General features: G+C 37.9%; 1 protein-coding gene across 1 annotated transcript in view; it reads left to right on the forward strand.

Moving 5' to 3' along the window:
- Window positions 1-26245, forward strand: part of THEGL (theg spermatid protein like) — a 43430-nt gene extending 17185 nt beyond the window's left edge. The window contains exons 5-10 of the mRNA XM_053654965.1: window positions 2686-2823; window positions 6335-6472; window positions 13805-13919; window positions 21985-22116; window positions 24739-24914; window positions 26131-26245. Coding sequence (XP_053510940.1) covers window positions 2686-2823; window positions 6335-6472; window positions 13805-13919; window positions 21985-22116; window positions 24739-24914; window positions 26131-26245 — 814 coding nt within the window. The remainder of the gene's footprint in view (window positions 1-2685; window positions 2824-6334; window positions 6473-13804; window positions 13920-21984; window positions 22117-24738; window positions 24915-26130) is intronic.
- The last annotated feature ends 270 nt before the right edge of the window (window positions 26246-26515 follow it).

The following is a 26515-nucleotide window of genomic DNA, read 5'->3' on the forward strand; positions in this document are numbered from 1 at the left end:
ACAGTTAACATTAGAGTTCACTTTTTAAGTTGTTCATTTTATGTGTTTTGACAAATGCATAATCACGTATTTACCATTATAGTCTTATACAGAATGCTTTCATTGCCCTAAGAATTACCTGTGCCCCTTCTATTCATTTATTTCCTTCTCTCTCCCCTCTCCAAACCCCTGGCAACCACTGATCTTGTTTACTGTATGTATAGTTTTGCCTTTCCCAGAATGTCATGTAGTTGTAGTCAAACAATGTGTAACCTTTTCTGATTTCGTTCACTTAGCAATAGGCATTTATAGTTCCTCTGTGTCTTTTCATGACTTGATCATTTATTTCTTTTTAGTGCTGAATAATACTCCATTGTCTAGGTGCACCACATTTATCCATTCATATGGTAAAGGACATGTTGGTTGCTTAGAGTTTTTGGCAATTATGAATATAGTTGCTATAAACATTTGTGTGCAGGTTTTTGTGTAGATAGAAGTTTTCACCTCATTTGGGTAAATACCTAGGAGTGCTATCGCTGGGTGATATGGTAAGAATATATTTAGTTTTGTAAGAAACTCTTCCAATGTGTTTGTGCCATTTCCACCAGCAATTTATGAGAGTTCCTGTAGCTCCATATCTTCAACCAGCATTTGGTGTTGTTAGTCTCTTGTATTTTAGCCATTGTAATAAGTATGTAATAACATCTAATTGTTTTTGTTTGCAATTTCCTAATGAGATGTTAGCATATTTCATGTTTATTTGCCATCTTTATATCCTCTTTGGTAAAGTATCTGTTCAGAACTTTTGTCTTTCTTTTAATTGGGTTGATTGTTTTCCATTGTTGAATTTTAAGAGTTCTTTGTATTTTTCTGAATACCAGTTCTCTATCAGATGCTATCAACTAAATCTTTATGTCCCCTCAAAATTCATATTTTCAAATCTAATCCCCAATGGAATTAGAAGGCGAGGTCTTTGGGAGGTGATTAGGTCATGAGCAGGGAGCCCTCATGAATGGGATTACCGCCCTCATACAAGAAAATGTAGAGAGCACCCTGACCACTTCCACCATGTGAGGACACAAGCTTCTGCTTTAGCCTCTTATTCTCCCTGAAGTCGTTCTCTCCTCTCTAGTCTCTGTTTTGTATCACCATTAGGTGAGTCCCCAGTTTTCACCATTTTTTTCATTCATCAAACCCTGATTGAGCACCTGTTGCACACAGCACTTAACAGTGGAAGGGGAAATCTCCAAAAGATTAAGACATTTCTTTCCTGGAAGAATATGTAGGGTGGAGAGGAAGGGGCTCCTTGTCAAAATTGTGGAGGGCCTTGTAAGCCACAGTGAGGAGTTGGAACTGGATTCTAAAGCAAGTGGGAACCTTTGAAGTGTCTTAAACAAGATGACTTGGTCAGATCAGACTGGAGAAAGATCACTCTGACAGTGCTGTGGAGAAAGAAATGTGGATTTAAGATCTGGACAAGGGAAATAGCCACAGGGATGGTGAGAAATCAACAGAGTTGAATCATACTTAGGAAAAGGAACCAGTACAATGTAGTACATGGAGATATGAATTAATTTATTAATAAACATTTCTAATAGTGACTCTGGCTGATGCTTGCAAACTGGAGACAGAAGAGTATATACAATATAGACAAAATTAGAAATAAAACAATGACTGGGGCCTTTAAAAGGGATAAGCTCAATTAGCTGGCAAATTTAGGTATGTGCAAAGTCAGGTTACTGAGGTAAGTTTTACCATTCCTCAGCCAGGCCTTCAATGCTTTCCCCATTGATTCTGGAAATGTGACTTAATTACTCCCAACATGACTTTCTGCTTTCTGCCAAAACACACTTTGCCCAATCCTTGCTTATTCCCATTTCTCATAGTTACTCCAACCTGAAAGGTGCCTCTTTTCTGGCAGTCTGTGTCTTCTACTTACTTCTAAGAAGCCTTGTCAGGTTAATCTGGGACTGATTTCCCCCTCTCTTCACCCTGTGTACAGTAATCATACCTAGTTCACAGGGTATTGAGACTAAATGATCTGAAGTCTGTGAAGCACTTAGCCTAGTGCCTGGCCCACAGTAAGAATTCTACAAATGATAGCTATTAATATTACTCTCTTCTGTTTTATTTTATGACCACCTGGTACAGTTCATCACCCACGTGAGGGCACAGTGTAGAGAGGTGGCGTGACCATTTTATGTTGAACTGACTATAAATTGCCATGTTACCTACCCGATGGCAGAAGCAGAACTATCTACCTCTAATAGGTTCATTTTGATCACCACATTTTAAGGTTATAGATAAAGCAATCTAATTTTATTTTAATTTCAACTTACATGAAGTAGTTTATCTGCTTCTGATGCCTGTTGGAAATTGTAAAATTTTATAATAGAGATAGTTCTTAAACTAAAGTAAAATTAGTAGAGAAGTAGTCTAAGATGTTCATTAACAGTGAATTTCTTTCCTTTTTTTTTTTTTGGCTTATTTTACTAAACATCTTTCTTTCTTTCTTTCTTTCTTTCTTTCTTTCTTTCTTTCTTTCTTTCTTTCTTTCTTTCTTTCTTTCTTTCTTTCTTTCTTTCTTTCCTTCCTTCCTTCCTTCCTTCCTTCCTTCCTTCCTTCCTTCCTTCCTTCCTTCCTTCCTTCCTTCCTTCCTTCCTTCCTTCCTTCCTTCCTTCCTTTCTTTCTTTCTTTCTTTCACAGAAAACTGCTTTGGGGAAATCAAGATCCTATCCGCCCGGTCTGCGATGGTGCCTTGAAGACTCAGATGAGCAAAAGACTTGAAAACCTTGCCTTGCCCAAGGAAGTCTCCTACAGATACATACCTAACAGGTTAGTATTGTATATTGTCAGGTTGTTTTATCAGGAGTCTTTAGAAAAATGAACACGGAACCCATCCCTTTTTATCTAAAAGTCATCAATAGTCTTGTAGTCAAAATTTATTGAGGATTAGGGAGTCTATATGTTTCCAATATGAAGCTACAGTAAAACTTTTCTAGAGCAAGCTCTAATATTTAGCTACTGCAGATGTGTACTATATTCGATAATGTTTTAACTTATCGGGATTTCTATATTTCAATAAAGTAAGGGCATCATACAAGGATAGAAACCAAATGTAATATTGCTGTGGATAACTTATTTGTGCATGGAATTTTATGAATTTTGTAAACCCCCCAAGAGCTTGATTACCACAAGTTAATTAGGACATCTGAAGGGGAGAATGTTGTCAAGACTTTTGATGCCCAATGCCAATTTGCTTTTAGCACATGTTTGTTAAATGACTAGATTTTTTGCTGGTTGGCTCTTTAAGGAACTACTGTGGTGGGGAGGGGAGAGGGGTGTAGGTAGTGAGGGACATTAAAGTGAAAAAAAAAGGTTCAGACACTATTATTCATCTAAAGCTTGGTTTTCAGGGCAATTGAGGTGACCATTTCTCCATCTTTTTCAATATGCAACTTTAGTCAAAAGTCAGCAATTTTTCTGGTAGGTGCAAGATATAAAGTAGGCCAAGGTCTCTGTTGCAGCTGTCCAACTCTGCCATTGTAGTGGGAAAGCCACCATAGACATGCACGCACCACTCGTCTGCGTTCCAATGAAAAACATTTTTGCACCTATGTCCATGAAGGATGTTGGTCTGTAGTTTTCTTGTAATGTCTTTGTTTTTTATAACATCTTTTTTATGGTAATGCTGTTATCATAGAATTGGAAAATATATAAAATTGATATTTATTTCTTCTTTAAATATTTGATAGAATACATCAATGAAATCATATAGGCCTAGAGGTTTTTGGTGGGAAGATTTTTAACTATAAATTTGATATATTTAATAGATTTAAGGCTCTTATGAATTCATCAAATTAATACTTGCTAAGTGGAGCACAGGGTGCCAGATGGTGAACTGCAGTTCAATACCAGATCATAAAGGAAATGGAAATAGAGAAGCTTATGGCTTGCAGGTCCTAGAGGAAATACCTGACATGCCTCAACAGGTCACACAAGGAGGTCAAGGCAGAGTCCAGACAAAGAAAGGCAGAACATGTTTTTATTAGGGTCCATGGATAGAATGCTTTGGGATTTCCAGGCTAAAGCCAGATTGGCCAATTCAAACCCAAAGAGTGGGACTTTAGTGAGCTCCACAGGGATCTTCTGGGAGGGAAGCGTAAGGACAAGGTATTGGGAGTCAGGGAAGACGGTTAGACCAAGGGCCACTGGATAAAGTGAAATCAGGAACTTGCATTTACTTTGTGACTTAGTGGGCTGCTATCGAGGGCATGTGCTTGCATGAAGGACTAATTTTTTGTCACTGTAGGCTGCTTAGCCAAACAGAATCGATTCAAGGCAATAATACCATGAAGAAGCTTAACTAAACTTTTGACAAGGGCTGTTCAAAGTATTTCTTTCTGAATGAGCATTGGTAGTATATGTTTTTTCAAAGAATTTATCAATGTCATCTGTTTTAAAATGTGCTGGCCTAAATTTGTTCATATATTCTCTTATTGTCCTTTTAATATCATCCAATCTCTAGTGATGATCCCCTCCTCTCACTTCTGATATTGGAAATTGTTTCTTTCTTTTTCGCCAATCATTCTGGCTAGAAGTTTATCAGTTTTTGGTTGCATCAATTTTTTCTATTATTTTGCTGTTTACTATTTTTTTTAAATTTCTGCTCTGTTCTTTATTATTTCCTTTATTCTGATTACTGGGGGTGAGGGGGTTGCTCTTTTTTTTCTAGTTTCTTAAGGTGGAAACTGAGAGTGCCTGCCACCTTGATGGAATTGTGAGACTTGGGTGTGGATGACTGGAGGGGAGAAGCACAGAAAGACAGCAGCACTACATACTATTAATATGCAGTACAACGAGGAGAAAAGATATGCACACATGAAATTTAAAATTAATATACAGTTGGTTAATGATAAAATCTTATTTGAATAGTGCTTTTTAACTTATAAAATGACATACTCCTCTCACTAAATCTTCATAATTACCATAAAATGTATTATTTCCTCCATCTCACCCATACACTTCTAGGTGCTGGCAGCGTAAGTCATAAGTCTTACGGTTGGTACATATATTCACGGCATTCGGTGTTTGCTGTTCCCAGCGGAGAGAATGTGGAATCATTGAATTACGTCTCTGGTGTCCTTCCATCTTCCTTTTTCTGTTTCTCACTTGCTCCCTGGGCTTCTACCCTTTGTCCTACCCTCCAATACATCTTGCTCATGTGCTCGTTGGCTGCCTAGTAACTTCTTCCTCTCATTCTTCCCACTCCTCCCATACTCCTTACCAGGGTCTGGTCTATCGAAGTGCCCCATTGGTCAAAATCACCTAACCCAGGAAAGTACAGGAGGTTCCCTGCCTGTCTGAGTTTGGCTGTGTATGTGGGTGAGGGTGGCTGCGTCAGCCCAGTCAGGCAGTGGAGTGTGGGCTGGGCAGGCTCAAGCCCTCTGAGAGCAGATATGTGGTATGTGGACAGGCCTCCAGCCTGGATGGTCACAAGCACGGGAGGGAGATACAGGCTTAAACACACACCCAAACTTACATCACCAACCAGAAGACCGAGGCCTGAGCAAATGGATGCAGATTCACATCCATGAAAACGTTAAAGGAGCAGAAGTTCTTAGGAAAATAATAGAAGCAGAAGTGGGCCTGCAATCTGATTTAACACCAGGTTCAAAGTAGTTCATGTCACTTCCTTCCCCAGTGATGATGTACTGTATCTTGATTAAGAAAAGATTGAGAGGCAGGAGTGATAAGAACAGTATGGTTATTTACCCTAAATAAAATCTTAGTTAACAAAATCAAATAATGATGAAATAACCTATATACCATAGTCAAGTAGAATTTATTCCTAAAATCAGAGTTCCTTTTCACAAGGAAAAACATCAACGTAGTTCATACTATTAACTAAAAATATAGTAAAATATTTAAAGTGTCTATGTAGAAGTTAAAAAAATTATTTGGTTTGAAAGCAGCAAATTTTCTCTTTATCAATGTATTTTTTTGCTTGTTTAGAAGATGCAATTTGTTTATTACAGAAAGTTATCTGTTTGGAACAGGATATTAGAAACCACCTGAAAACAATGGTGGTAACCATGTTAGTATATTTTTTGCTCTGTTTAAAAGATGCAATTAATTTATCATGGTAAATTGTCTGTTTTGGAATAGGGTATTACAAGACAGCTAAAAACATGGTGGCTGCAACCATTTCTAATTTCTTCCCACATAGAAAAGAGCTCAGCAGTAAAGGGATAAGCTGTCAGGCCCATTTCTCTAGACCTGAGAGTGTCAATGTTTGAATTCAAGTGATTTGAATTCATGCTTGTTTCACTTCTTTTCTTTCTCCAACTTGCAGGGTTCAATATTACTACAGCTGCGGCAGAGAATCTGTAATCTGGGATATGCCTTCTCCTGTGCTGTTAAAAAAACCTTCCAAAAGGATCCAGAAGCTAGCACAGCCCAACAGATTCAAGATAATGCATCTAACAGATAGGTAGATACCTCAAGACCCTCCATAAATTCTAATCTAATCTGGTTAAGTGTCACAATATTGTTGTTCTTATTTTAGTGTATACAGTTGCCTAAACTAAAAGTTATCTTGTGTTTCAAAGGACCAGGGTAAATAATATTTTCAGCAACTGTAGATAATCAGATCTTCATCAGTAATTACATTTGACATACTAAACTTAATCAGTGTCAGCCAATTAAAAGGAAGTGTGCAATGAAACATTACAGGTTTTTGCAATTTATAGAACTTGATGTTCTTTTATGCTTCTGTGACTTTGCACATGATCTCCCTTTTGCTTTGAATGTCGAGTTTCTCCTTGTCTTTAAAAGACAGCTTAGTGATACCTTCCACGAGGGAGCTAAGATTGTAATGTGTCTGCTGGAATATGCTAGGTTCCATTAACGGAATATGTACAGTGCACAATTACAGGAAAGTGGCAGTACTACTGTGTACTACTTTAGTCAGAACACATTAGGCGTGTATCTCCAGTTATGGATGTTATACCTTAGGGTTGGGGGGCTGGGTGAAAAAGGTAAGGTGATTGAGGAGTACTAACTGGTAGTCACAAAATAGTCATGGGGATATAAAATACAGCACAGGGAATATAGTCAATAACATTATAATAAGTATGTACGGTGCCAGGTGGGCACCTGGAACATCACGGGACCGCCTTGTAAAGTATACGATTGTCTAACCACTATGCTGTACACCTGAAACTAATACAAAATAATATTGAATGTAAACTGTAATTGAAAAATAAAAAAATAAACATAATAAATTTGAGACTATTCAGAAGGAGATAAATGAGATGTTGAGGCTTTTGGAAACTATGTTATATGAAAAATAGTTAATGTAAATGACATGTTTAGCTTAGAGAAGAGACCAAGGAAGCAGTAGTAGTTGTATTTAAATGTTTAAAGGGTCAACATGTGAAAGAGGAAGAGGAGGTGGAAGTAACATTACTTTATGTTGATCCTAGAACTCGAGGTCGAAAAGGAATTTACAGAACAGCAAATCGCAGCTAAGTTTAGGAAAATCTTTCTGATCAGCTATCCAGTAATAGAAAGGTTTATCAGGATGTCATCTCCACCCCGGTTTCTCAAAGTGCTCAATCATAGGCTGGGATGATCACTTTACATGGATTTTAGTAAAGATTCCTGCATTCAGAGAGAGGTTGAACTGGGCAGCTTAAGTCTTCTTCCATCATAAAATCCACCAAAAGAGGCCCAATTCTTCCCACAGAATTTCTTTTTTTGCTTATTTATCAGTTCATTTGACAACATCTGCTAATTTAGTTGAAATATACATATAAATTTGTAGTTATATATCTACATTTATAAGCCAAGGGGATATACTTTCTTTATCTGTCACCACTTTTTGAGACACCTGAGTTTGATGTCTCATGCTAGTGAAACCTCTTTGAATGTTAAAACTCTTTGCATTTTTAAAAGTTTATGTCTCCCAGCTCTCCTAAGCAGATTCTACAGCTACTGAACAAACATGTAACCTTTGTTCACTGGCTTGAAATCTTCATTATGAGAATCAACTACTATGTAATACTTTAATACAGAAAACCTCTTAAGAGCTAATAAGTATGAAGCATAGTTCGTCTTTAAGCGAAATGGTCTGACCTCTGTGGTTTAACACTAGGAGATGTTTCCTTCTTATAATTTTCCTGTCATTTCTTGTTTTGTTGGGGGAATAGTCTCTAACCAGCCTCTTTTCTGATCTTCCCTGCACTGGAAACAGATAACCAGCTTGTCAGAACTGTGTGGCAGTAGGAAAGCAAGTGTTTAAGTGAAAACACACAGGGCTCGTCAGTGTGTATGACATGAGGTTGAACTTTGTGGTGTATATTTTAGCTGATTCACTAGAAGGACTCAACATCAGATTTGAGCAGTCAGATGACACAATCAGCCAACTTAAAATAGGCTAATTGAGATTATCAAGTCTGAGGAACAGAAGGAAAAAAGAATGGAATAGAATAAACAAAGCCTCATAAACCTGTGGGATACTATTGAGAGTATTAACATAACCATGATGGGAATTTCATAAAAGAGAAAGGGGAGATAATGGGAAGAAAGAATGTCTGAAGAAATAATAGCCCAAAGGTCCAAAGCAAGCTGAAAAATATGAATCTACCCATCAACAAACTTTAAGAATGATAAACACAGAGATCCATAACTGACACATCATCATCAAACCATCCACACCCAAAGATAAAGAGAATCTTGAAAGCAGCAGAAGAGAAGTGACTCATCACATACAAATGTTCTGCAATAATATTAACAGGTGATTTCTCACCAGAAACCATAGATGCCAGAAAGCAGTGGGATCACATATTTCAAAAACAGGAAAAAAAATTAGCCAAGAATACACTAACTGTCCTTCAAAAATGAAGGAGAAATTAAGACATTCCTAGGTAAACAAAAACTGACAAAATTAATGGCCAACAGACTTGCTTTACAATATAAGGAGTCCTTCAAGCTGAAATGAAAGAGCACTAGAAACTAATTTGAATTCACATGAAGAAATAAAGGGCATTAAGAGTTAACTATTATAGGTATATATAAAAGACAACATAAATGCATTTTTCTGTTTATAACTTTTATTCTGCTATCTGATATAAAAGACAACTTCATAAAGCAATAATTATAAGCCTGTATTGATGGGCATACAATGTATTTTTTAAAAAGCACAAAGGAGAGGGAGAACATGGAATGATTTTAACTTGAACTAGATTGTTATAAGCTAAGATGTACAGGGCAAAAAGTAAGAATATCCTTTTTAAAATATGGTAAAATAAACAAGGAAATTAAAATGATATACTAAAACTAATATTTTACAAAAACAAAAAAGGAGCAGAAAGATGTTACATGTAACAACAAATAAAATGGTGGGCATAAACCCTATGTTATCAGTAATTACTTAAATATAAATTAACCGAACACTCCAATCAAAAGGCAGGAATTGGCAGAATAGATAAAAAAACATACTCAAGAGTGTGTTGCCAACAAGACACATACTTTAGATTCAAAGAAACAAATGGGCTGCAGGTAAAAGAATTGAAATAAATATACTATGAAAACCAACCAAGAAAGAGCTAGAGTGGCAATATTCATATCAGGCAATATACACTTTAAGACAAACATTGTTACTAGAGACAAAGAAGGGCAGTTTATAATAATAAAATGATCAGCCCATTAGGGGCATGTAATAATCATAAATATATGTGCAACTAACAACAGAGCTCCAAAATAGATGAAGCAAACCCTGACAGAATTGAAGAGAAATAGACAATTAAACAATAATAGTTGGATTCTTCAATACCACACTTTCAGTAATGGGAAGAACACGTAAGAGATCAAGAAGGAAATGGAAGGCTTGATCAACACTGTAAGTCAGCTCTACTTGACAGACATTCATAGAACACTCCACCCAACAACAGCAGAATTCACGTTCTTCTCAAATAAAACATTCTCTGTGACAGGTCATATATTAAGGCATAAAATAAGTTTTAATAAATTTAAAATAATGGAAATGTACATAATTAGTTCTCTGATCACAATAGAATGGAATTAGAAGCCAATAGCAGGAAGGAAATTGGAAAATTAAAGAAATATGTGAAACTAAATACATTCCCAAGTAAACAATAGGTCAAAGAAGAAATCACTTTGTACTTATGATACACACCCAAAGTAGTGCTTAGCTCCAAATGCCTACATTAAAAAAGAAAAGACATCTCAATTTATAACCTAATCTTTTATCTTAGGAAATTACAAATAGAAAAGCAAATTAATTTAAAACAAACAGAGCAAAGAAAAGAATAAAGAGTAGAGTGGAAGTAAATTAAATAGAAATTAGAAAAATAAAGAACATCAAGAAACCCAAAAGTTGGTTCTTTGAAAAGATCAGCAAAATAAACCTTTGGCTAGACTAACCAAGACAAAAAAGAGAAGACTCAAATTACTAAAATTATGAAGAAACATGGACATTTCTAAGGGTCATTTACAAAAGAAGGGTCATTACTACTGACCTTATAGAAATAAAAAAGGACTTTAAGGGGTTACTATGAGCAATTGCATGGACAACAAATGAGATAACATAAATTAAATGGACAAACTCCTAGAAAGACAAACTACTAAAACTGACTTGGTAATAATAAACAAATCATATCAGACCTATAACAAGTACAGAAATTAAATTAATATATATTTTTTAAAATATTTTTATTGATTATGCTGTTACAGTTATTCTATTCCCCCCTTCATTCCCCTCCACCCTACCCCCCCGTTCCCACCATTACCCCCCCTTTAGTTTATGACCATGTGTCTCAAGTTCTTTAGATTCTATATTTCCCATACTATTCTTGCCCCCCCATCTATTTTCTATCTACTGTCTATGCTACTTATTTTCTGTACCTTCTCCCCCCTTCTCCTCCTCCCACTCCCCTGTTGCTAACCCTCCTTGAGATCTTCATTTCTATGTTTCCACTCCTGATCTAGCTGTCCTTTTAGTTTGCTTTTGTTTTAGGTGTAGTTGTTAATAACTGTGAGTTTGTTGTCCTTTCACTATTCATGTTTTTTTAACTTCTTTTTCTTAGATAAGTCCCTTTAACATTTCATATAATAAGGGCTTGGTGCTGATGAACTCCTTGGACTTGATCTTATCTGAGAAGCACTTTATCTGTCCTTCCATTCTAAATGAAAGCTTTGCTGGATAGAGCAATCTTGGATATAGGTCTTTGGATTTCATGACTTGGAATACTTCTTTCCAACCCCTTCTTGCCTGGAAGATCTCTTTTGAGAAATCGGCTGACAGTCTGATGGGGACTCCTTTGTAGGTGACTGTCCCCTTAGCTCGTGCTGCTTCTAGGATTCTCTCCTTCATTTGATCTTGGCTAATGTAATGATGATGTGCCTTGGTGTGTTTCTTGGGTCCAACTTCTTTGGTACTCTCTGAGCTTCCTGGATTTCCTGGAAGTCTATTTCCTTTGCCAGATTGGGGAAATTCTCCTTTATTATTTGTTCAAATAAGTTTTCCACTGGTGGCTGTTCCTTTCCCCCTTCTGGTACCCCTATAATTTGGATGTTGGAGCATTTAAAGTTGTCCTGGAGGCTCCTAAGACTCTCCTCATTTTTTTGAATTCTTGCTTCTTCACTCTTTTCTGTTTGGCCATTATTTGCTTTCTTCTGGTCCACTCCATTGATTTGAGTCTCAGTTTCCTCTTCATTGCTATTGGTTTCCTGTGCAATTCCATTCATTTCAATTAGTTTCGCCTTCATATGTTTGTCTAATTTGTGGCTATAATCAACTAGTTCTGTGAGGATCCTGATCACCAGTGTTTTAAACCGTGCATCTGAGAGTTTTGCTATTTCTTCATCGCTTAGATTTATAGGCTCTGGGGCTTTGAGATCTTCTTGAGCCATTTTTGGTCTGTTTGCTCCCATTAAGTCTGAAGAGCGGAGCCTTGAACTCCCAGGTCGCTGGGTTGTGACTCTGTATGTGGAGGTGGGGTCAGAGTGGGGAAATGGCGGTGCCCTCCGCTGCCCCATGCCGCTGGGGCTGCTGGCTCTTGTCCAGTCGCCCACTCCCTCGCTTGTCTATCCACACACGAATGCGTGACCACAGTCAACCCGCAGCCCTGCTCCCTCGCTGTTTCCCCACGGTCACTTGCTGAGTTGCCCACCAGGTCCAACCCTGCGCCTGGATTCCACGAGCCTGAGTCCATCTGACCGAGTTTTCCTGTGCTACTCCGCTCTGCCAGCTGCTGCTTTCGCCCCTCTTACCGGTCAGGCTGAAGAATTTGTTGTTATCAGACTTCCAAAAAGTTCAATTTTCTGTGTTCTGGCTGTGTTTTCTGTTGCTATTATTTAGTTGTCTCTAAACTTGGTTGTGTAAGGAAGCATGGCATCTCTACCTATGCTGCCATCTTGGCCTAAATTAATATATTTTTTAAAACTTCCCATGAACAACTCAGGACCAGATATCTTCATTGATGAATTCCATAATATGTCTAAAGAACTGGCAACGACCCTTCAGACATTTCCAAAAATAGGATACTTGCCAACACATTCCATTCCATGAGGTCTGTATTACCCTGATACCAAAATCAGAAAAGGCCATTATAGAAGAAGAGAATACAGACAGTACTTCTTCTGAGTATATACAATCCATATACCTACCAAGGGAACTTTGGTATGAGGTCCATACCAAAATGCTACCAAACTAAATCAAATGTAAATGCAACAGTCTACACCAAACTATTAGCAAACCAAATCCAACAACATATAAAAATAGCTATACACCATGACCAAGTTGGATTTATCCCAGGATTATATACTAAAGTCAATGTAACATGCACCAAATTACAAGACCAAAAAAACAACCCAAACCACATAATCATCTCAATAGACTCGGAAAAAGCATTTGACAAGATTCAACACACTTTCATGATAAAAATGCTCAACAAATTAGGTATAGAAGTGAACTTCTATAACTTGGTAAAGGACACCTACAAAAAACCCACATCTAACATCATAATTAATGGTGAAAGACTAAGTTCTTTCCTCCTAAGATCAGGAATAAAACAAAGATGTCGGCTCTCACCACTGTTATTCAACATCATGCTGGTGATTATAGTCAGGGAAATTAGGCAAGAAAAAAGAAGAGATACGTTCAGGGTGTAAAGGAAGAAGTAAAAGTATTTCTACTTATAAATGACATGATTTTTATAATTTTTAAAATGTTTATTAATTTGAGAGAGAGAGAGAAACATTAACTGGTTCTCTGCCACCCACGCTCCAGACAGGGATGGCACCTGCAGCCTTTTGGTGTATGGGATGCCGCTCCAGTTAACTGAGTCATACCGGCGAGGACATAGATGGCATGACTTTTTATACACGAAATCTTAAGAAATCCACATTTGATTACTACAGTTAATAATCATGTTTTAAATACAGCAAGTCTCCATCAATTGATTATGAAATCAATTTCAGCTTTTCTTTTAATGAAATCAAATGAAACTTAAAAAGTCAGAATACGTTGCCTAGGACAAACATAGTTTGATGATAATTTTGTTTCAGATGTACACATAGATTTTCATGTACTGTATCACAATGTAAAATGTACCTCTTACTATGGATCAAAGTAAAAATGTTGAGAAATACCAGCCTGGTAGAAAGAGCACTAATGATTATGGGAAATGATGTTCTAAAGATAGAAGCAATATATATGATTGTGTAGAGGCTGATTATAGCAATGAACAATGGTATTGGTCCTCTAATGATTATACTATTTTGTTTCATCTGCATATAGGCCATTCAGTGATTACATAATGAAAGAGCCTCTTCAACTCTCTGGTCCTTCTGCCCGGATAGTACGACTCTCAATAGCCAAATCCATACATCCAAACTATGTTCCTCCAAAAGACGTAAGTGGGGCCATGAAAGAGACAGTTCCTGGTTGACTTTGTAACATGTAACATGTTTGTAAATGTCACATGCTCCCCTTTTATTTCTAGGTGTGTATCTTCCTTTTCTTCCTACTTACATTCTTCTCTCATCAAATAAACTTTTCTGATGACCTCCCCTGCGTCTCATGTATCAGTCAGGATTTTATCGGAGAAGCAGGACCACTATGAGTAATAGAAATAGAATTGGACCGTAAGCCATTGGGGGAGCTGATGGAGAAATCAGTGGAAGGCTGTTTTGGCCCCTGGAACATGGGTCTGGTTATAGATCTAGAAGCAACGAGAGATAGTAGGGGTAGGTCAGTAGTTCCCTGAAAAGTATTTACTTCAGGGGAAACCATTACAGTTTCTTCAAGCAAGGGGCCTCTAACCTCTGGCAGGGCAGGGAGGGCTGATTCTATCCACAAGGAAGGTTCAGCAGTATTTAGGGGTGTAAAGTCCCCAGACTCACTGGACCTGCACACATATCCCTTGTCCAATTTTTCAGGGTTGCATTTCTTCCTGATCAGTGCTCTAACTTTAATATAGGAGACCATACAAGTTTAGGAATTCATTTTGCACTGATATTCACCCATGTGCAGAATTAGATTTTGAGTTAGTTTTCAGCCATGTGACCAGAGAAGATAAGGGATTCTTTTAAGTAAGCCACAAAAACTTTCTGACCATTTACCCCCAACCTTAAGGTGGGAAATTAAAAAAAATTTTTTTTAATTTAATTATTGTTCAAGTACAGTTTTCTGTCTTTTACTTCCATCCCAGCCCATCCCCCCAGTGCTCCCCACCTCCCTCCCATTTCCCCCCCCTTAGCTGTTGTCCATGTGTCCTTCATACTTGTTCCTGTAAATCCTTCCCCCCTTTCCTCTGAAATTCCCTCCCCTCTCCCCTCTGGTCACTGTCCCTCTGTTCTCTATTTCAGTGTCTTCGTTTTTATTTTGCTTGCTTGTTTTTTTTTGTTGCTAGCTTCCTGTTAAAGGTGAGATCATATGGTATTTGTCTTTCAACACCTGGTTTATTTCATTCAGCATAATGCTTTCCAGTTCCATCCATGCTGTTGCAAAGGGTAGGAGCTCCTTCTTTCTTTCTGCTGCATAGAATTCCATTGTGTATATGTACCATAATTTTTTGATCCATTCATTTACTGACGGGCACCTAGGTTGCTTCCAGCTCTTTACTATTGTAAATTTTGCTGCTATGAACATTGGTGTGCATAGGTTCTTTTGGATTGGTGTTTTAGGGTTCTTAGGATATACTCCCAGCAGTGGAATTACTGGGTCAAAAGGCAGGTCCATTTTTAGTTTTCTGAGAAAATTCCATACTGTTTTCCACAGTGGTTGTACCAGTCTGTAATCCCACCAACAATGGATTAGGTTGGGAATTTAAAGGCTTCAGCTGATCATTTCTTTCCTCAAGTTCTCTGATGCACTTTGAAGCAATCAACTAACCCCACTATACTTTTTATTTTAGTAAAATGTTCTCTGCTCCTTTGTCACCCAAAGCCTTGCTTTCTGGTTTGCCACCACATACCATGGACTACCAGTGTATCTCTCTCTCTTTTTTTTTTTAAATTACTGGTGAGAGGATTATTAATACCTTTAAATATAATCAGCTCAGAAAACAAATTCTGGATCATCTAAAAACAATACAGAGACTCCACCCTCAAAGTTCTGATCTGCCTGTCTGTTGCTTTGTACCAAACCAACCCCCAAACTTTGTGAAACCACCATTTTATTATGCTCGAGGATTTTATGAGTCAGAAAGTCTGTCTGATAGGGCAATCAGGCTTGTCTCTGCTCACTCCAGGATGTCTGGAGTCTCAGCTGGGATATTTCCAATAGCTCAAGTGCCTGAAATGCCGGGGGCTGGAATCATCTGAAGGCTCCTTCATACCCGTCTTAGTCATCTCAGGCTTCGTAACAAAATCCCATAGACTGAGTGGCTTAAACAACAGTTCTGGAAGCTGAGAAATCCAAGATCAAGGTACCAGCAGATTCTCTCCTTGATGAGGGCCCTGTTGCCAGGTGCAGACACAGAAGCCACCTTGCGGTGTGCTCACGTGACCTCTGCTTTGTGAGCATGCAGAGAGAGAGTTCTGATCTCTCTTCTTCCTCTTAAAACAACACTAAACCCACAAGAGGGTTCCGCCTTCATGCTCTTACCTAAACCTAATTACCTCCCAGAGGCCCCTCCTAGTATCATCACATTGTGAGGTAGGGCTCCAGCTGAATTCGGGGTTGGAGGGGAGGACAAAAACATTCGCTCCGTAACAATACCTATTTGTGGTACCTCCACTGGGATGACTTGAAGGCTAGACTCTGAAAGTCTCAAGTTTCAAGTCTCAGTTGGGAGACCTGAAAGGCTAGTTTCAGTGGGTGCTCATTTACAGGAGCACCTACATCTGGCCTCTCCATGTGACTTAGACTGCCCTCAGCGGAGCAGCTGCGTTCTGAGAAGGAATATCCTAGAGTTCCCATCGGTGAGAATTCCCAAAGAACCAGGTGAAGCTGCACAGTTTTTTATGATTTGGCCTTGGAAGCCACATAATGTCACTGCAGTCATACTCTGTTGATTGATGTGGTTACACGTCTGGCCAGATTCAAGGGGGCAGGGACACAAACCCCACCTTCCAATGAGAGAAGTGGCGAGGAATTTATAGTCCTGAGAAAAAAAACTGCCACACCCAGTGATGTGAGCCTTTTGGTATCCTTCAGCATGGTCTTTGTACACAGGAAAGACTGCTCAGAGGTATACTTTTGATTTAAATCATTAATAGTCAATTTTTTAAATTCCAAGTTAAAAAAATCTATACTTTTTTAGCTATACATTTAAGTTTATCTCAGAAGTTTTATTATTCTGCTTAAAATTCTAACAGTTTTTAATAGTGACTTTTAAGAGTCCTGAATGTTTTACTTGGTTTCAAACTTAAATAACTTTAAATACTTTATATTAACAAATACTTTATATTTATAAATACATTACATTTTATTTATTTTTAAAGATTTTGTTTATTTATTTTTAGAGAGAAGAGAAGGGAAGGAGAAAGGGGAAGAAATATCAATGTATGGTTACCTCTTGTGCATCCCCCAATGGGTACCTGGCCTGCAACCCAGGCATGTGCCCTGACTGGGGATCAAACTGGCAACCCTTTAGTTCACAGGGTTGTGCTCAATCCACTGAGCTACACCACCAAGGGCTGATTTCTTTTATAAGCATTTTACTTCAACCATCTACTTTTAACAAACAAAACCTTCTTAAATATTAAATAATTATTTTAAATCTAATACATTAAACTTATAAATATGGTGAGCCTGAAGTTTTTTAATGTTGTAAGAATGACATAAACTTAAGATTTCAACTTAATGTCATCATTCTAAATCAGTTACTCAATTATACATATCAAATTGTACTTTAGGAGTGGAAGGTTATCACTTGAATAGATCAATTTGCTTCAATATGTACATGCTTTTTATTTTAATAGTATATGCATACTTTTGTTTTAATAATAATTTTAAGTGCGCTGAATAGATGCAAAAATTCACATTTTACTTCATTGGCTTTATCATTCTCTCCTTTATGGTGTTTGTATGTGTGTGTGTGTTTGGTTTTTTAACCTGACTCATTTTTTAGAATAAGTTACAGATATTATATACCCTTTTTTCTAAATACTTCAGTGTGTATGTCCTAAGAACTACAATACTAATATCAAAATCAGGATATTTAAGATAATACTGGCCCTGGCTGGTGTAGCTCAGTGGATTGAGCACAGGCCTGCGAACCACACGATCGCGGTTTGATTCCCAGTCAGGGCACATGCCTGGGTTGCAGGCCAGTTCCCAGAAGGGGTCGCACGAAAGGCAACCATACATTGATGTTCCTCTCCCTCTCTCCTTTCCCTCTTCCCCTCGAAAGATAAATATATAAAATCTTTAAAAAATAAATAAATAAAATAAAATATAGCAAGTGGATTATTGACTGAGAAAGTCAATGCTTAACTATAGATAAAAAAAAAGATAATACTATATCTACTTCATGGCCCATGTTCAAATTTCAGTACCTTGGCTAGCTTGTACATACTTATTCTTAACACAACTATTAATTCTATGTTTTGATTCTCTTAGTTTTTTACAGTTTATTCTAAATCTTCTCAGAGTTTAAAAATAACACATGCCCACAAGGGAAGCCCAGGCACTATCGCAGGCACCTAAGGTTACTTGCCACCAGACTTTGAATGGATGAACTGTAGGAAGTCCTTTTACCCCCTTGAACATCACACCAAGTCTCTCTTTATAGTCACTTTGTCAGGACTACAAAACTTAGAAAAGAGGTTGGTTTCATAGCTCATTTACTTAGGGTCTACTTACATATATCAGAAGCTCCTATTCAGACTAATCAACCTGCTTGGATTTTTTAAATCTTCAACTCAGTAGATTTTAACTTTTAAGGCTCATTTTTGTATCTAGCAGATACCTTTGAGTATTACCAGCATGTGCTCTGGGTATCTCACATGGCTTTGTCTGACTTGCTGCACTAAGTTTTGAGGTCATTCTACCAACATGTTCTTCCCTCGTCATTCTCAATCTCTGATTATTTTCTGAGATAAAAATTCTAGAGGTAAAATTACTGCATCAAATTTTTGAACATTTTTATGTGCTCCAACAAAAGTGATTTTGATGTACATATCTACTTACATTACTTAAGCTGCCTTTTCTACTGCATTCTTGCCAACATTATATGTTATTTATTTTATATAATATTAATTTTGTAATTAAAACATCTTAACAGAAACAGACTCATAGATACAGAGAATGGACTGATGGTTGCCTAAGGGGAGGAGAGTTTGGGGACTAGGTAAAAGAGGTGATGGGATTAAGAAGTACAGATTGGTTGTTACAAAATAGTCATGGGGATGTAATGTATAGCACAGGAAATATGGTCAGTAATATTGCAGTAGTTACATGTGGTGCCAATTGGGTATTGGAAATACCAGGGAGAACACTTTGTAAAGTGTATGATTATCTGACAAAAACAAATAAATTTTAAAAACCCCCCAAAAATAGTTAATTCCTCGATCTGTTTGAAGTATTTTTATATAAAATGGCAGGAATCCCCTTTCATTTTTGCCTTAACCTTCATTTATTCCCTCCAGAATTATTATATACCATAACAGTGTTTTTAATGGGGTAACTGTTTTTAAAAAAATGTAACCCAGGTATGTATAAAGGTAATCTCCAGACCCTTTTAGGTAATCTGCAAGTTCAGAATCATGCATGATTAAAAGTTTCCTTCAATTTGAAAGATAGACTGATGGATTTTAAGGTAATAAAATAGGAAAAGTTCCTTTACATAGTTTCAGATTGCGACTAATATTTGAGGAACTATCATTTGTCAAGTTTTCCTGTAGTGTCCAAGAATATCGGCAGTTAAAAAGTTTTTAAAATATGCATTTTAACTACTGTGTGAGGCTGGATTTTCTTCATATACTTCAACCAAAACAACAGTGTCCTTTAAAGCCAGATATTATAGAAATTTACAAAAGTTGAAACATATCAATCTTCTTATTTTTTTGTTTTGGGAAATATAGTTGTATGTCATAAAAAATTTAGAGGAACATGTAATGGAATTGCTTTTTGAAGATTAAATGATAAACTTTCTTAAGTGTCTCAGTCTTTGGAAACCACTACTTCTTTTTTTTTAAAGATTTTATTTATTTATTTTTAGAGGGGTAGGGAAGGAGAGAGGGAGAGTTACATCAATGTATGGTTGCCTCTCATGTGTCCCCTGCTGGGAACTGGCCTGCAACCCAGGCATATGCCCTGACTGGGAATCGAACAGCAATCCTCTGGTTCGCAGGCCCATGCTCAATCCACTGAGTGGAAACCATTACTTTTAAGAGTAACTTAAAGGGGGTCTAGACCAAAAATAATTGAGTGACTGTACTAGATCATATTTCTGAATTCTCTGTTTGGTCACACTGATATTATGTGCAAGTATCATTTTGCTTAAAATATTGTAATATTAAAAATACTTTAGGATGGGGTAGGGTATATATACCCCTGTTTGCCTTCTTTTGGCCATAACTTTCCTATTATCCTTCCAGCTCCCTATGTCCCTGCTCCAGTCCTTCTCACACATGCCTGATAAGTTATCTCCAGCTCTGATAGCACCTACTCTCTAATGTAAAGATTTTATGGTTCTTGGCTGGCTGTGAAGAATGCCCCCTGCTCACATCTAATCTGGTTATAAATGCATTTACAAGCCTGGTTTCCCTGCATAACCAGAGATATGCTGCTCCATGCTTCTTTGCCTCTATGGTTGGACTTTCCTTTCCATCTTCCTTCCTTTTTTTTTATCATCTTTTCTTCTATTATTTTATTTACTTTGGTGGTATTTTTCCATTACTATGTATCCCCCTTATATCTCCCACTTCATCATCCTTTCTTTATCCTTCCTGTCTTTCCTCCTCCCTCTAGTTGTCAAAATCCGATCCTTCCTTCAAGGTCTAATATCATGTTCCTTTACTCCTGAAAAGGGAATCCTTAGATTTTCCCACTCTTTCTCCGATGTCTTTCAAAGTTTTATTGTTCCCTTTTATGGGTATCAAATAATCTTAATGACTTTCCTGTTGGGCTACAATTTCTTCTAAGTTGAAAATTACTTTAAGGAAAGAGATTATTGTATTATTCTTTGTTGTGTCTTGTATAACATAATCGATTAAGAGATATTTGTCTAATGAACTGAGTTAATGAATGATTATTTTATTTTTTAATTGTAAGTCTTATTTTCTTTTAAAGATTTTATTTATTTTATTTTTAGACAGAGGGAAGGGAGGGAGAAGGGGAGGGAAACATCAATGTGTGGTTGCCTCTTGCATGCCCCCTACTGGGGACCTGACCTGGCCCACTACCCAGGCATGTGCCCTGATTGGGAATCAAACTGCAATCCTCTGGTTTGCAGGCCCTGTGCTCAAACTACTGAGCCACACCAGCCAGGGCTAATCGGAAGTCTTAATTGAAGGCAATGGTTATCATATATTTCTCTGATTTTCCCAGAGCCTGATACGAGACAAAGGTTAGTGATATTATTAACTGATAGTAAATACTTAAGATTCTTATTTAGTACTTCACGGTGTTGCACCAACAGGTAGAATCTTCAGTTTGAGGCCCAGTTCTGCCACATACTAACTATAGAAACTTAAATAAACTACTGACCTTCAAATTACTGTGGTTTCTCCAGGAGTAAAATAAAATAAAAATGATACCCCAGGTGAGGAATAAATAAATTAATAATGTAGAACACTGTTGGTGTTAATATTGTCATCATCATCATTTTAAACATCAAAAGAAGGGATTAGGAACATACTTTTATATTATTTTTCCACCCATAGTTAAAATCGTACTTTATTTCTAGCTAATGACTATATTCCCTCTCAAAGTCTTATGATAAATTTTGAGTTCAAATGCCAGTAATTTAAATAGAAGACCATGAATTTGAACATATCTCCACAATTAAAATAATGAGAAGTAACCTGGGGGACCAGAACAACATTCTCCGTGGAGATACGTGGTTCTGCCTTTCTTCTTCTTGGTTTTGGTTTCTATTTCATATCCATTCGACTTACAAGAGAGCCACTAAAATTTCCTGGAAGCATGGGGCTTTGGGATAGTATTAGTCCCATGTCTGAAGGGCACAAATAGTTAAGAACAAAGCAGAGCTCTGCCCCTTATAGTACTTTTATGTGGGAGGGCTGGGCCTGCCCTCTTGACTGAGTTTTCATAAATCAGCCATTTCCACCCCATCTGTAGTTTCACAGTAAGTTCCTGAAAAGTTGAGTTGGAATCCATACAACCTAGTTTGAGAAAGATAGGAATTGATCCTTTCAGCTATGATCGTGAGTTCCTACAAGATTCTCACTCTTCCTGCTGGATTTGCTGAGAAGTCTGGTCCAGAGGTCAGACCTACCCTGTAACCTTGATCAAGATAGTGTTTAGTATTCAATACTTACAGGTACTGTTTTATTTTTCCCCACTAGAGTGAAAACAAGATTTCATTTTATACCCTGAATGCTGTCGCAAGTCCAAGAACTGTAGACCTTGCCCATCCAAGGATGAAGATAGAGGGTCTGTGCTATCCAAGAGAAAAAAGTGAAGTGCCCATCCGTCCTGTAAGCCATTACTGCCTCAGTATCCTTCAGCTCATGTTCCAGTTGTTGCTAGGATGCTATTTTTCCTCTACAGGGTATTGGCCAAAAGTCATTGTAAAACAGAGTCTTGAAGGAAAGTCTGTGGCAGGAAGGAAGACCTACCTGCTACATATGGAGAGGAACTGGGGGGAAGAGGGTGAAGACCATGAACTTTGGGATCAGTTACAGCTGGTTTCAAATTATAGCCTTGCCACTTTAGCTCCGTGATGTTGTGACAACCTTCCTGAGCCTTGCTCATTCAACCAGTATTAAAATGCTTACTGTGTGCCAGACACCATTGCCAATGAATAAGATGAAGAGAAACAAAAAGATGTATAGGTAAACAGATAAGATAATGTGAAGCAGTGATAGGTGTTATGAAGAATATAAAATAGGAAATGAGTGATTATGGAGATAAGCTTCTTTGCATTTGGTAGTTAGGAAAAACCTCTCTGAGGAAGGGATATTTGAGATGAAACCTGAATGAGGATACGGAGTTAGCTACGTGAAGATCTGAGAAGAGAATATTTTAGTAAAGGGAAGAGTACATGCCAGAATCCTGAAGTCGGGATGACCTTGAAGTTGGGGGGAGCAAGGGAACTGTGATAACAGTTCTCCCTTGGATAACTGCTGACCGCATGTAATAATAGATAAGGTGCTGTGCTGGGCACAGTGCTGGCACATTCAGTGTGTCTCTTGCTCTTGCTCCTGACACTCCCCTCCATTCATCGTAGGGGCAGCTTGGTGCCCAATCCCAGCTGAGTTTTTAATAAATATCTAATGATTATGCTGTCACAGAAGGTGGGACCAATTTTGCCCTCCTTCTCAGAATCCAAGGATTTAATATAGAATTCTAGTTGGAAAGAACACTACTTTGGGGATTAAAAACCCTTGAAAGAGGATCTTAAGTTTGCTAAAATGACTTGCCTTCTGTCCTTCAAGCAAATCACTTTATTCTCAGTGTTTTGGTTTTAAAATGAGAATTACAGGCATTTTTTTCTTTAATTGCTAGAACTGTTGGGGAGAGAGCGGCTTAAAAATCTTTATAAAAAGTGATACCACTGCAGATAATCATACACTTAGAATGAAAATAAATCTGTGCCACTGCAGCATAGAACACCTTCAGGGGTACCAAGTGGCGTTTGTTATCTGTCCTAATTCTCTCCAGTGAGCACTTAAGAGCGAGAATAGTGGCTGTACATCATCCTTCCCATTTTACCAGTAATGCAGTATAATAGGAAGCAGCCTGGAAATTGTGATTTCCCAAGTAAGACCAAAAGCAATCGATCAATCAGTCAGTTGTTTTGTATTTATTCCATGCCGATTATGCACCAGAACCTATTCTAGCTTTTGGCAAACAAGTACAATAAGTTCTCACTTAACATCACTGGTAAGTTCTGTGATCGTAAGCAAGTAACATATAACCATAGGCTATATGTTACCTAATTACCATAGGCTAATTGATATAAACAAGAGATAATTTCCTAGGCATTTTACCAATGTTATGAAGAAACAACATTATCTGAGGACCTGCTGTTACTTCTCTCAAGCAGCAGAGAAGTATATTCTAATACAGCAATTTTCAACTGGTGTGCTGCAAGAATTTTAAAAACATGCAATACCTGACTATTTATTCAGGGGCACTGACCTCTTTTGCCTTAGATTGTTAAATAAAATTAACTAGCCAATGCAATGATAGTTGTCTGGTGTGAATGAATCAAAAGTATACCAATTTTTTGTCAGATAGGCAAAAAATACAATATATTTTTTGGTATGCCACATAATTTTGGTAATTAGTTTATATAAATCATGATATGAAAAAAGCTTAAAATTGCTGTTCTAGGGGAAAGAATCACACAATAAAATATCAACAATGAGATAAATGAGCTCAGTCAGGACTTGGAAAGTGCCATGAGGAAGATTAGTACTGCAGAAGGGGGTAATTAGAAAAGCTGATTTATTTTTATACAGTTAGGGAAGAAGAAGTCCTTGAGGACGTGATGTCTAAGCCAAGAGACTTAAATAATGAAGAAGCAGCCACGACAAGATTGAGGATAGAGGAAGCCAAGCAGGACCAGCAAGTGCAAAGGTCCTGAGATGGAAAGACCTAGGCTGGAGGGGCCTTGTGTCATTGTGGAGGCGGGGTGCTCATAGTGACCAAGGTGAGGTTGCTGTGGCAGCCCAGTCACGCCGGGCCTTCCATCTAGGCCACAGTAAGGAGCCAAAATGTTATTCTTTGCAAAACAGGAAGCCACTGGAGGTTTAAACTCTGGAAGTGACACACTTGTCTTGGGCTTCACAAAGTACTTACCTTACCTCATGGGGTTGTTATGATGATTAACTAGCAGTGATGTAGCTAAATGACTAAAACACTGTCTGGCTCATGGAATGCACTCATTAAAATGCTCATTCTCTCCCTCAGTAACTGCTGTGTGAATGTTGGATTGTACATGGGCAAGAATGGAAGCAGGGAAATCAGTTAGGAGTCTGTTTGAGGAATCCAGGAAAGAAATTATGGTGACTTGAGTAGGGATGTAGCTATAAAGAGAGGGATGTGTGGTAAAATTTTGGATATATTTTTGTGTCTTTTTGTTTCCACTATAGATATCCCAAGCCGCCCTGCTAGCCAAAGCCAGCACTCGAATAATAGCTCTAGCTAAGGCCAAGACTCTTCATGAAGATTATTTACCTCCCCGTGACCCCTACTGGCCGGTCTCTTATGCTGCTATGCATTCCAAGGCATCTCCCAGAGTCCAAGAACTGGCTAATCCAAATACAAGGTATGTGTCAGCTCAAGGCTAAGGTGGGACAGGAATGGATGGCTGTGCTAGGGACAGAGGAAAGTTGACCTAGTGAGGCCAGTGAAAAGAATGGTAGAAGTATAAGAAAAATTTAAAAACATCTCACTCATTTCTTACATTTTTGTGACAAATAAATATAAGGCTATAATTAAGGGTTAGTGGACTAGTACTAAAACAGATTTAGGAGACAACGCTATAATTACGGGTATTGTATCATTTATCTAATATATATTGTCAAAGCGAAACAAGTTATAAAAAAAGCACAGAAATGTTACAGTGTGTGCAAAGAAAAAATACGTATGTGCCATGTACTTGCCTGGGCACATGCCCACGGCGTCTAAGAAGGCAGTAACGATGGTTCCTTTTGGAAGCCTGGGGACCCGAGATGGGAGTAAGAATTATATTTTTGCTAAATAGGCTTTTGTATTTTTCAGTGTTTGTGTACTATCTACATATATGACCTATTTCAAATAAATGAGAAAATCCTTCAACAAAGGAGAAAATGTCTCTAGTCCCTGTTTATTTTTGAAAAGACCTTAACTTGCCTGAACCTCACTTCATTTTGTTGCCTTCGAGGGATATTACCCGGCTCCTCTTTTTAAGCATCATCAGGAAAACCTGGAGACACAGAAAAAGTTGTAGAACCCTTGAGCTCAGGGAACAGGAAAAATGTTAGTTCTTGCATAATATAAAATTTAAAAAATTTTGTAAGGCATTTTTCTTTAAAAAATAAAGTTCAGCACCAAGTGAAATGAAAAGTATTCCCTGTGCATTGACAAAGGGGAGGGAAGAGTGAGGTTGAGCACTCAAGGTCCCTTCTCTAAAGTTACTACTGGGCACTAAGGTGCTAATGGTGGAAATTTCAAAAATCTGATTTCTTTAAGTCCACCAGAGGGCTGTCTGGCTTGTTTGAACATTGCCAACTGATCGAGAAGTTTCCAAAATTTACTTTCTGTGGAAAGAGCAAAGGCTTTGGAATCTGACAGATACGCCAGTCCAAATTTGACCCCAGATCAGTCTTAGAACTTCCCTTTCCTCATCCGTGTGGTGGAAGTCACGATTCCTCTTTCATGGGCCTTCGTGAAAACCAGCAGGATCACGCCACGGTGCCTGCCACAGAGTGGGTGCTTGAGGGATGTTAGCTCAGTTTGCTGTTCATCTCATTTCAGGTTTAATTCTTTTCTCCCCATTTCAGGACTCCTGTGCATATTGTGTACTACGACCCACAGGTCTTTAAAGTCAAGCCAGCTGCTTTGAAATCACAATGTTCTCAGAGGATCAAGGAGTTGGCAGAACCTCTTACACGTTAAACACAGAAAGCTACATCACAAGCTCTAGTTATGTATCTAGAAGACACACTACATGACTTAGTTCCCTACTCCAGTACTGCCAGTTCGTACTTCTCCCCCAACCTCAAAAACATCTGGGACCTCCGGGGGACACCACAGTGACCATCAATGGGCAATTGCTGCTGTGACCTGTCCTCCTGTGTTTAGCAGGTGTGGGGACTCTAGGATGAAATAAAAGAGAAAACGATAGCCTGTCCTATCCTTACTATTGCCTCACAAGCATCTTGGCTG

The sequence above is a fragment of the Artibeus jamaicensis genome, unplaced genomic scaffold (genome assembly GCF_021234435.1).
Source record: "Artibeus jamaicensis isolate MK-2021 breed Jamaican fruit bat unplaced genomic scaffold, CSHL_Jam_final contig_889, whole genome shotgun sequence".
Classification (NCBI taxonomy): Eukaryota; Metazoa; Chordata; class Mammalia; order Chiroptera; family Phyllostomidae; genus Artibeus; species Artibeus jamaicensis.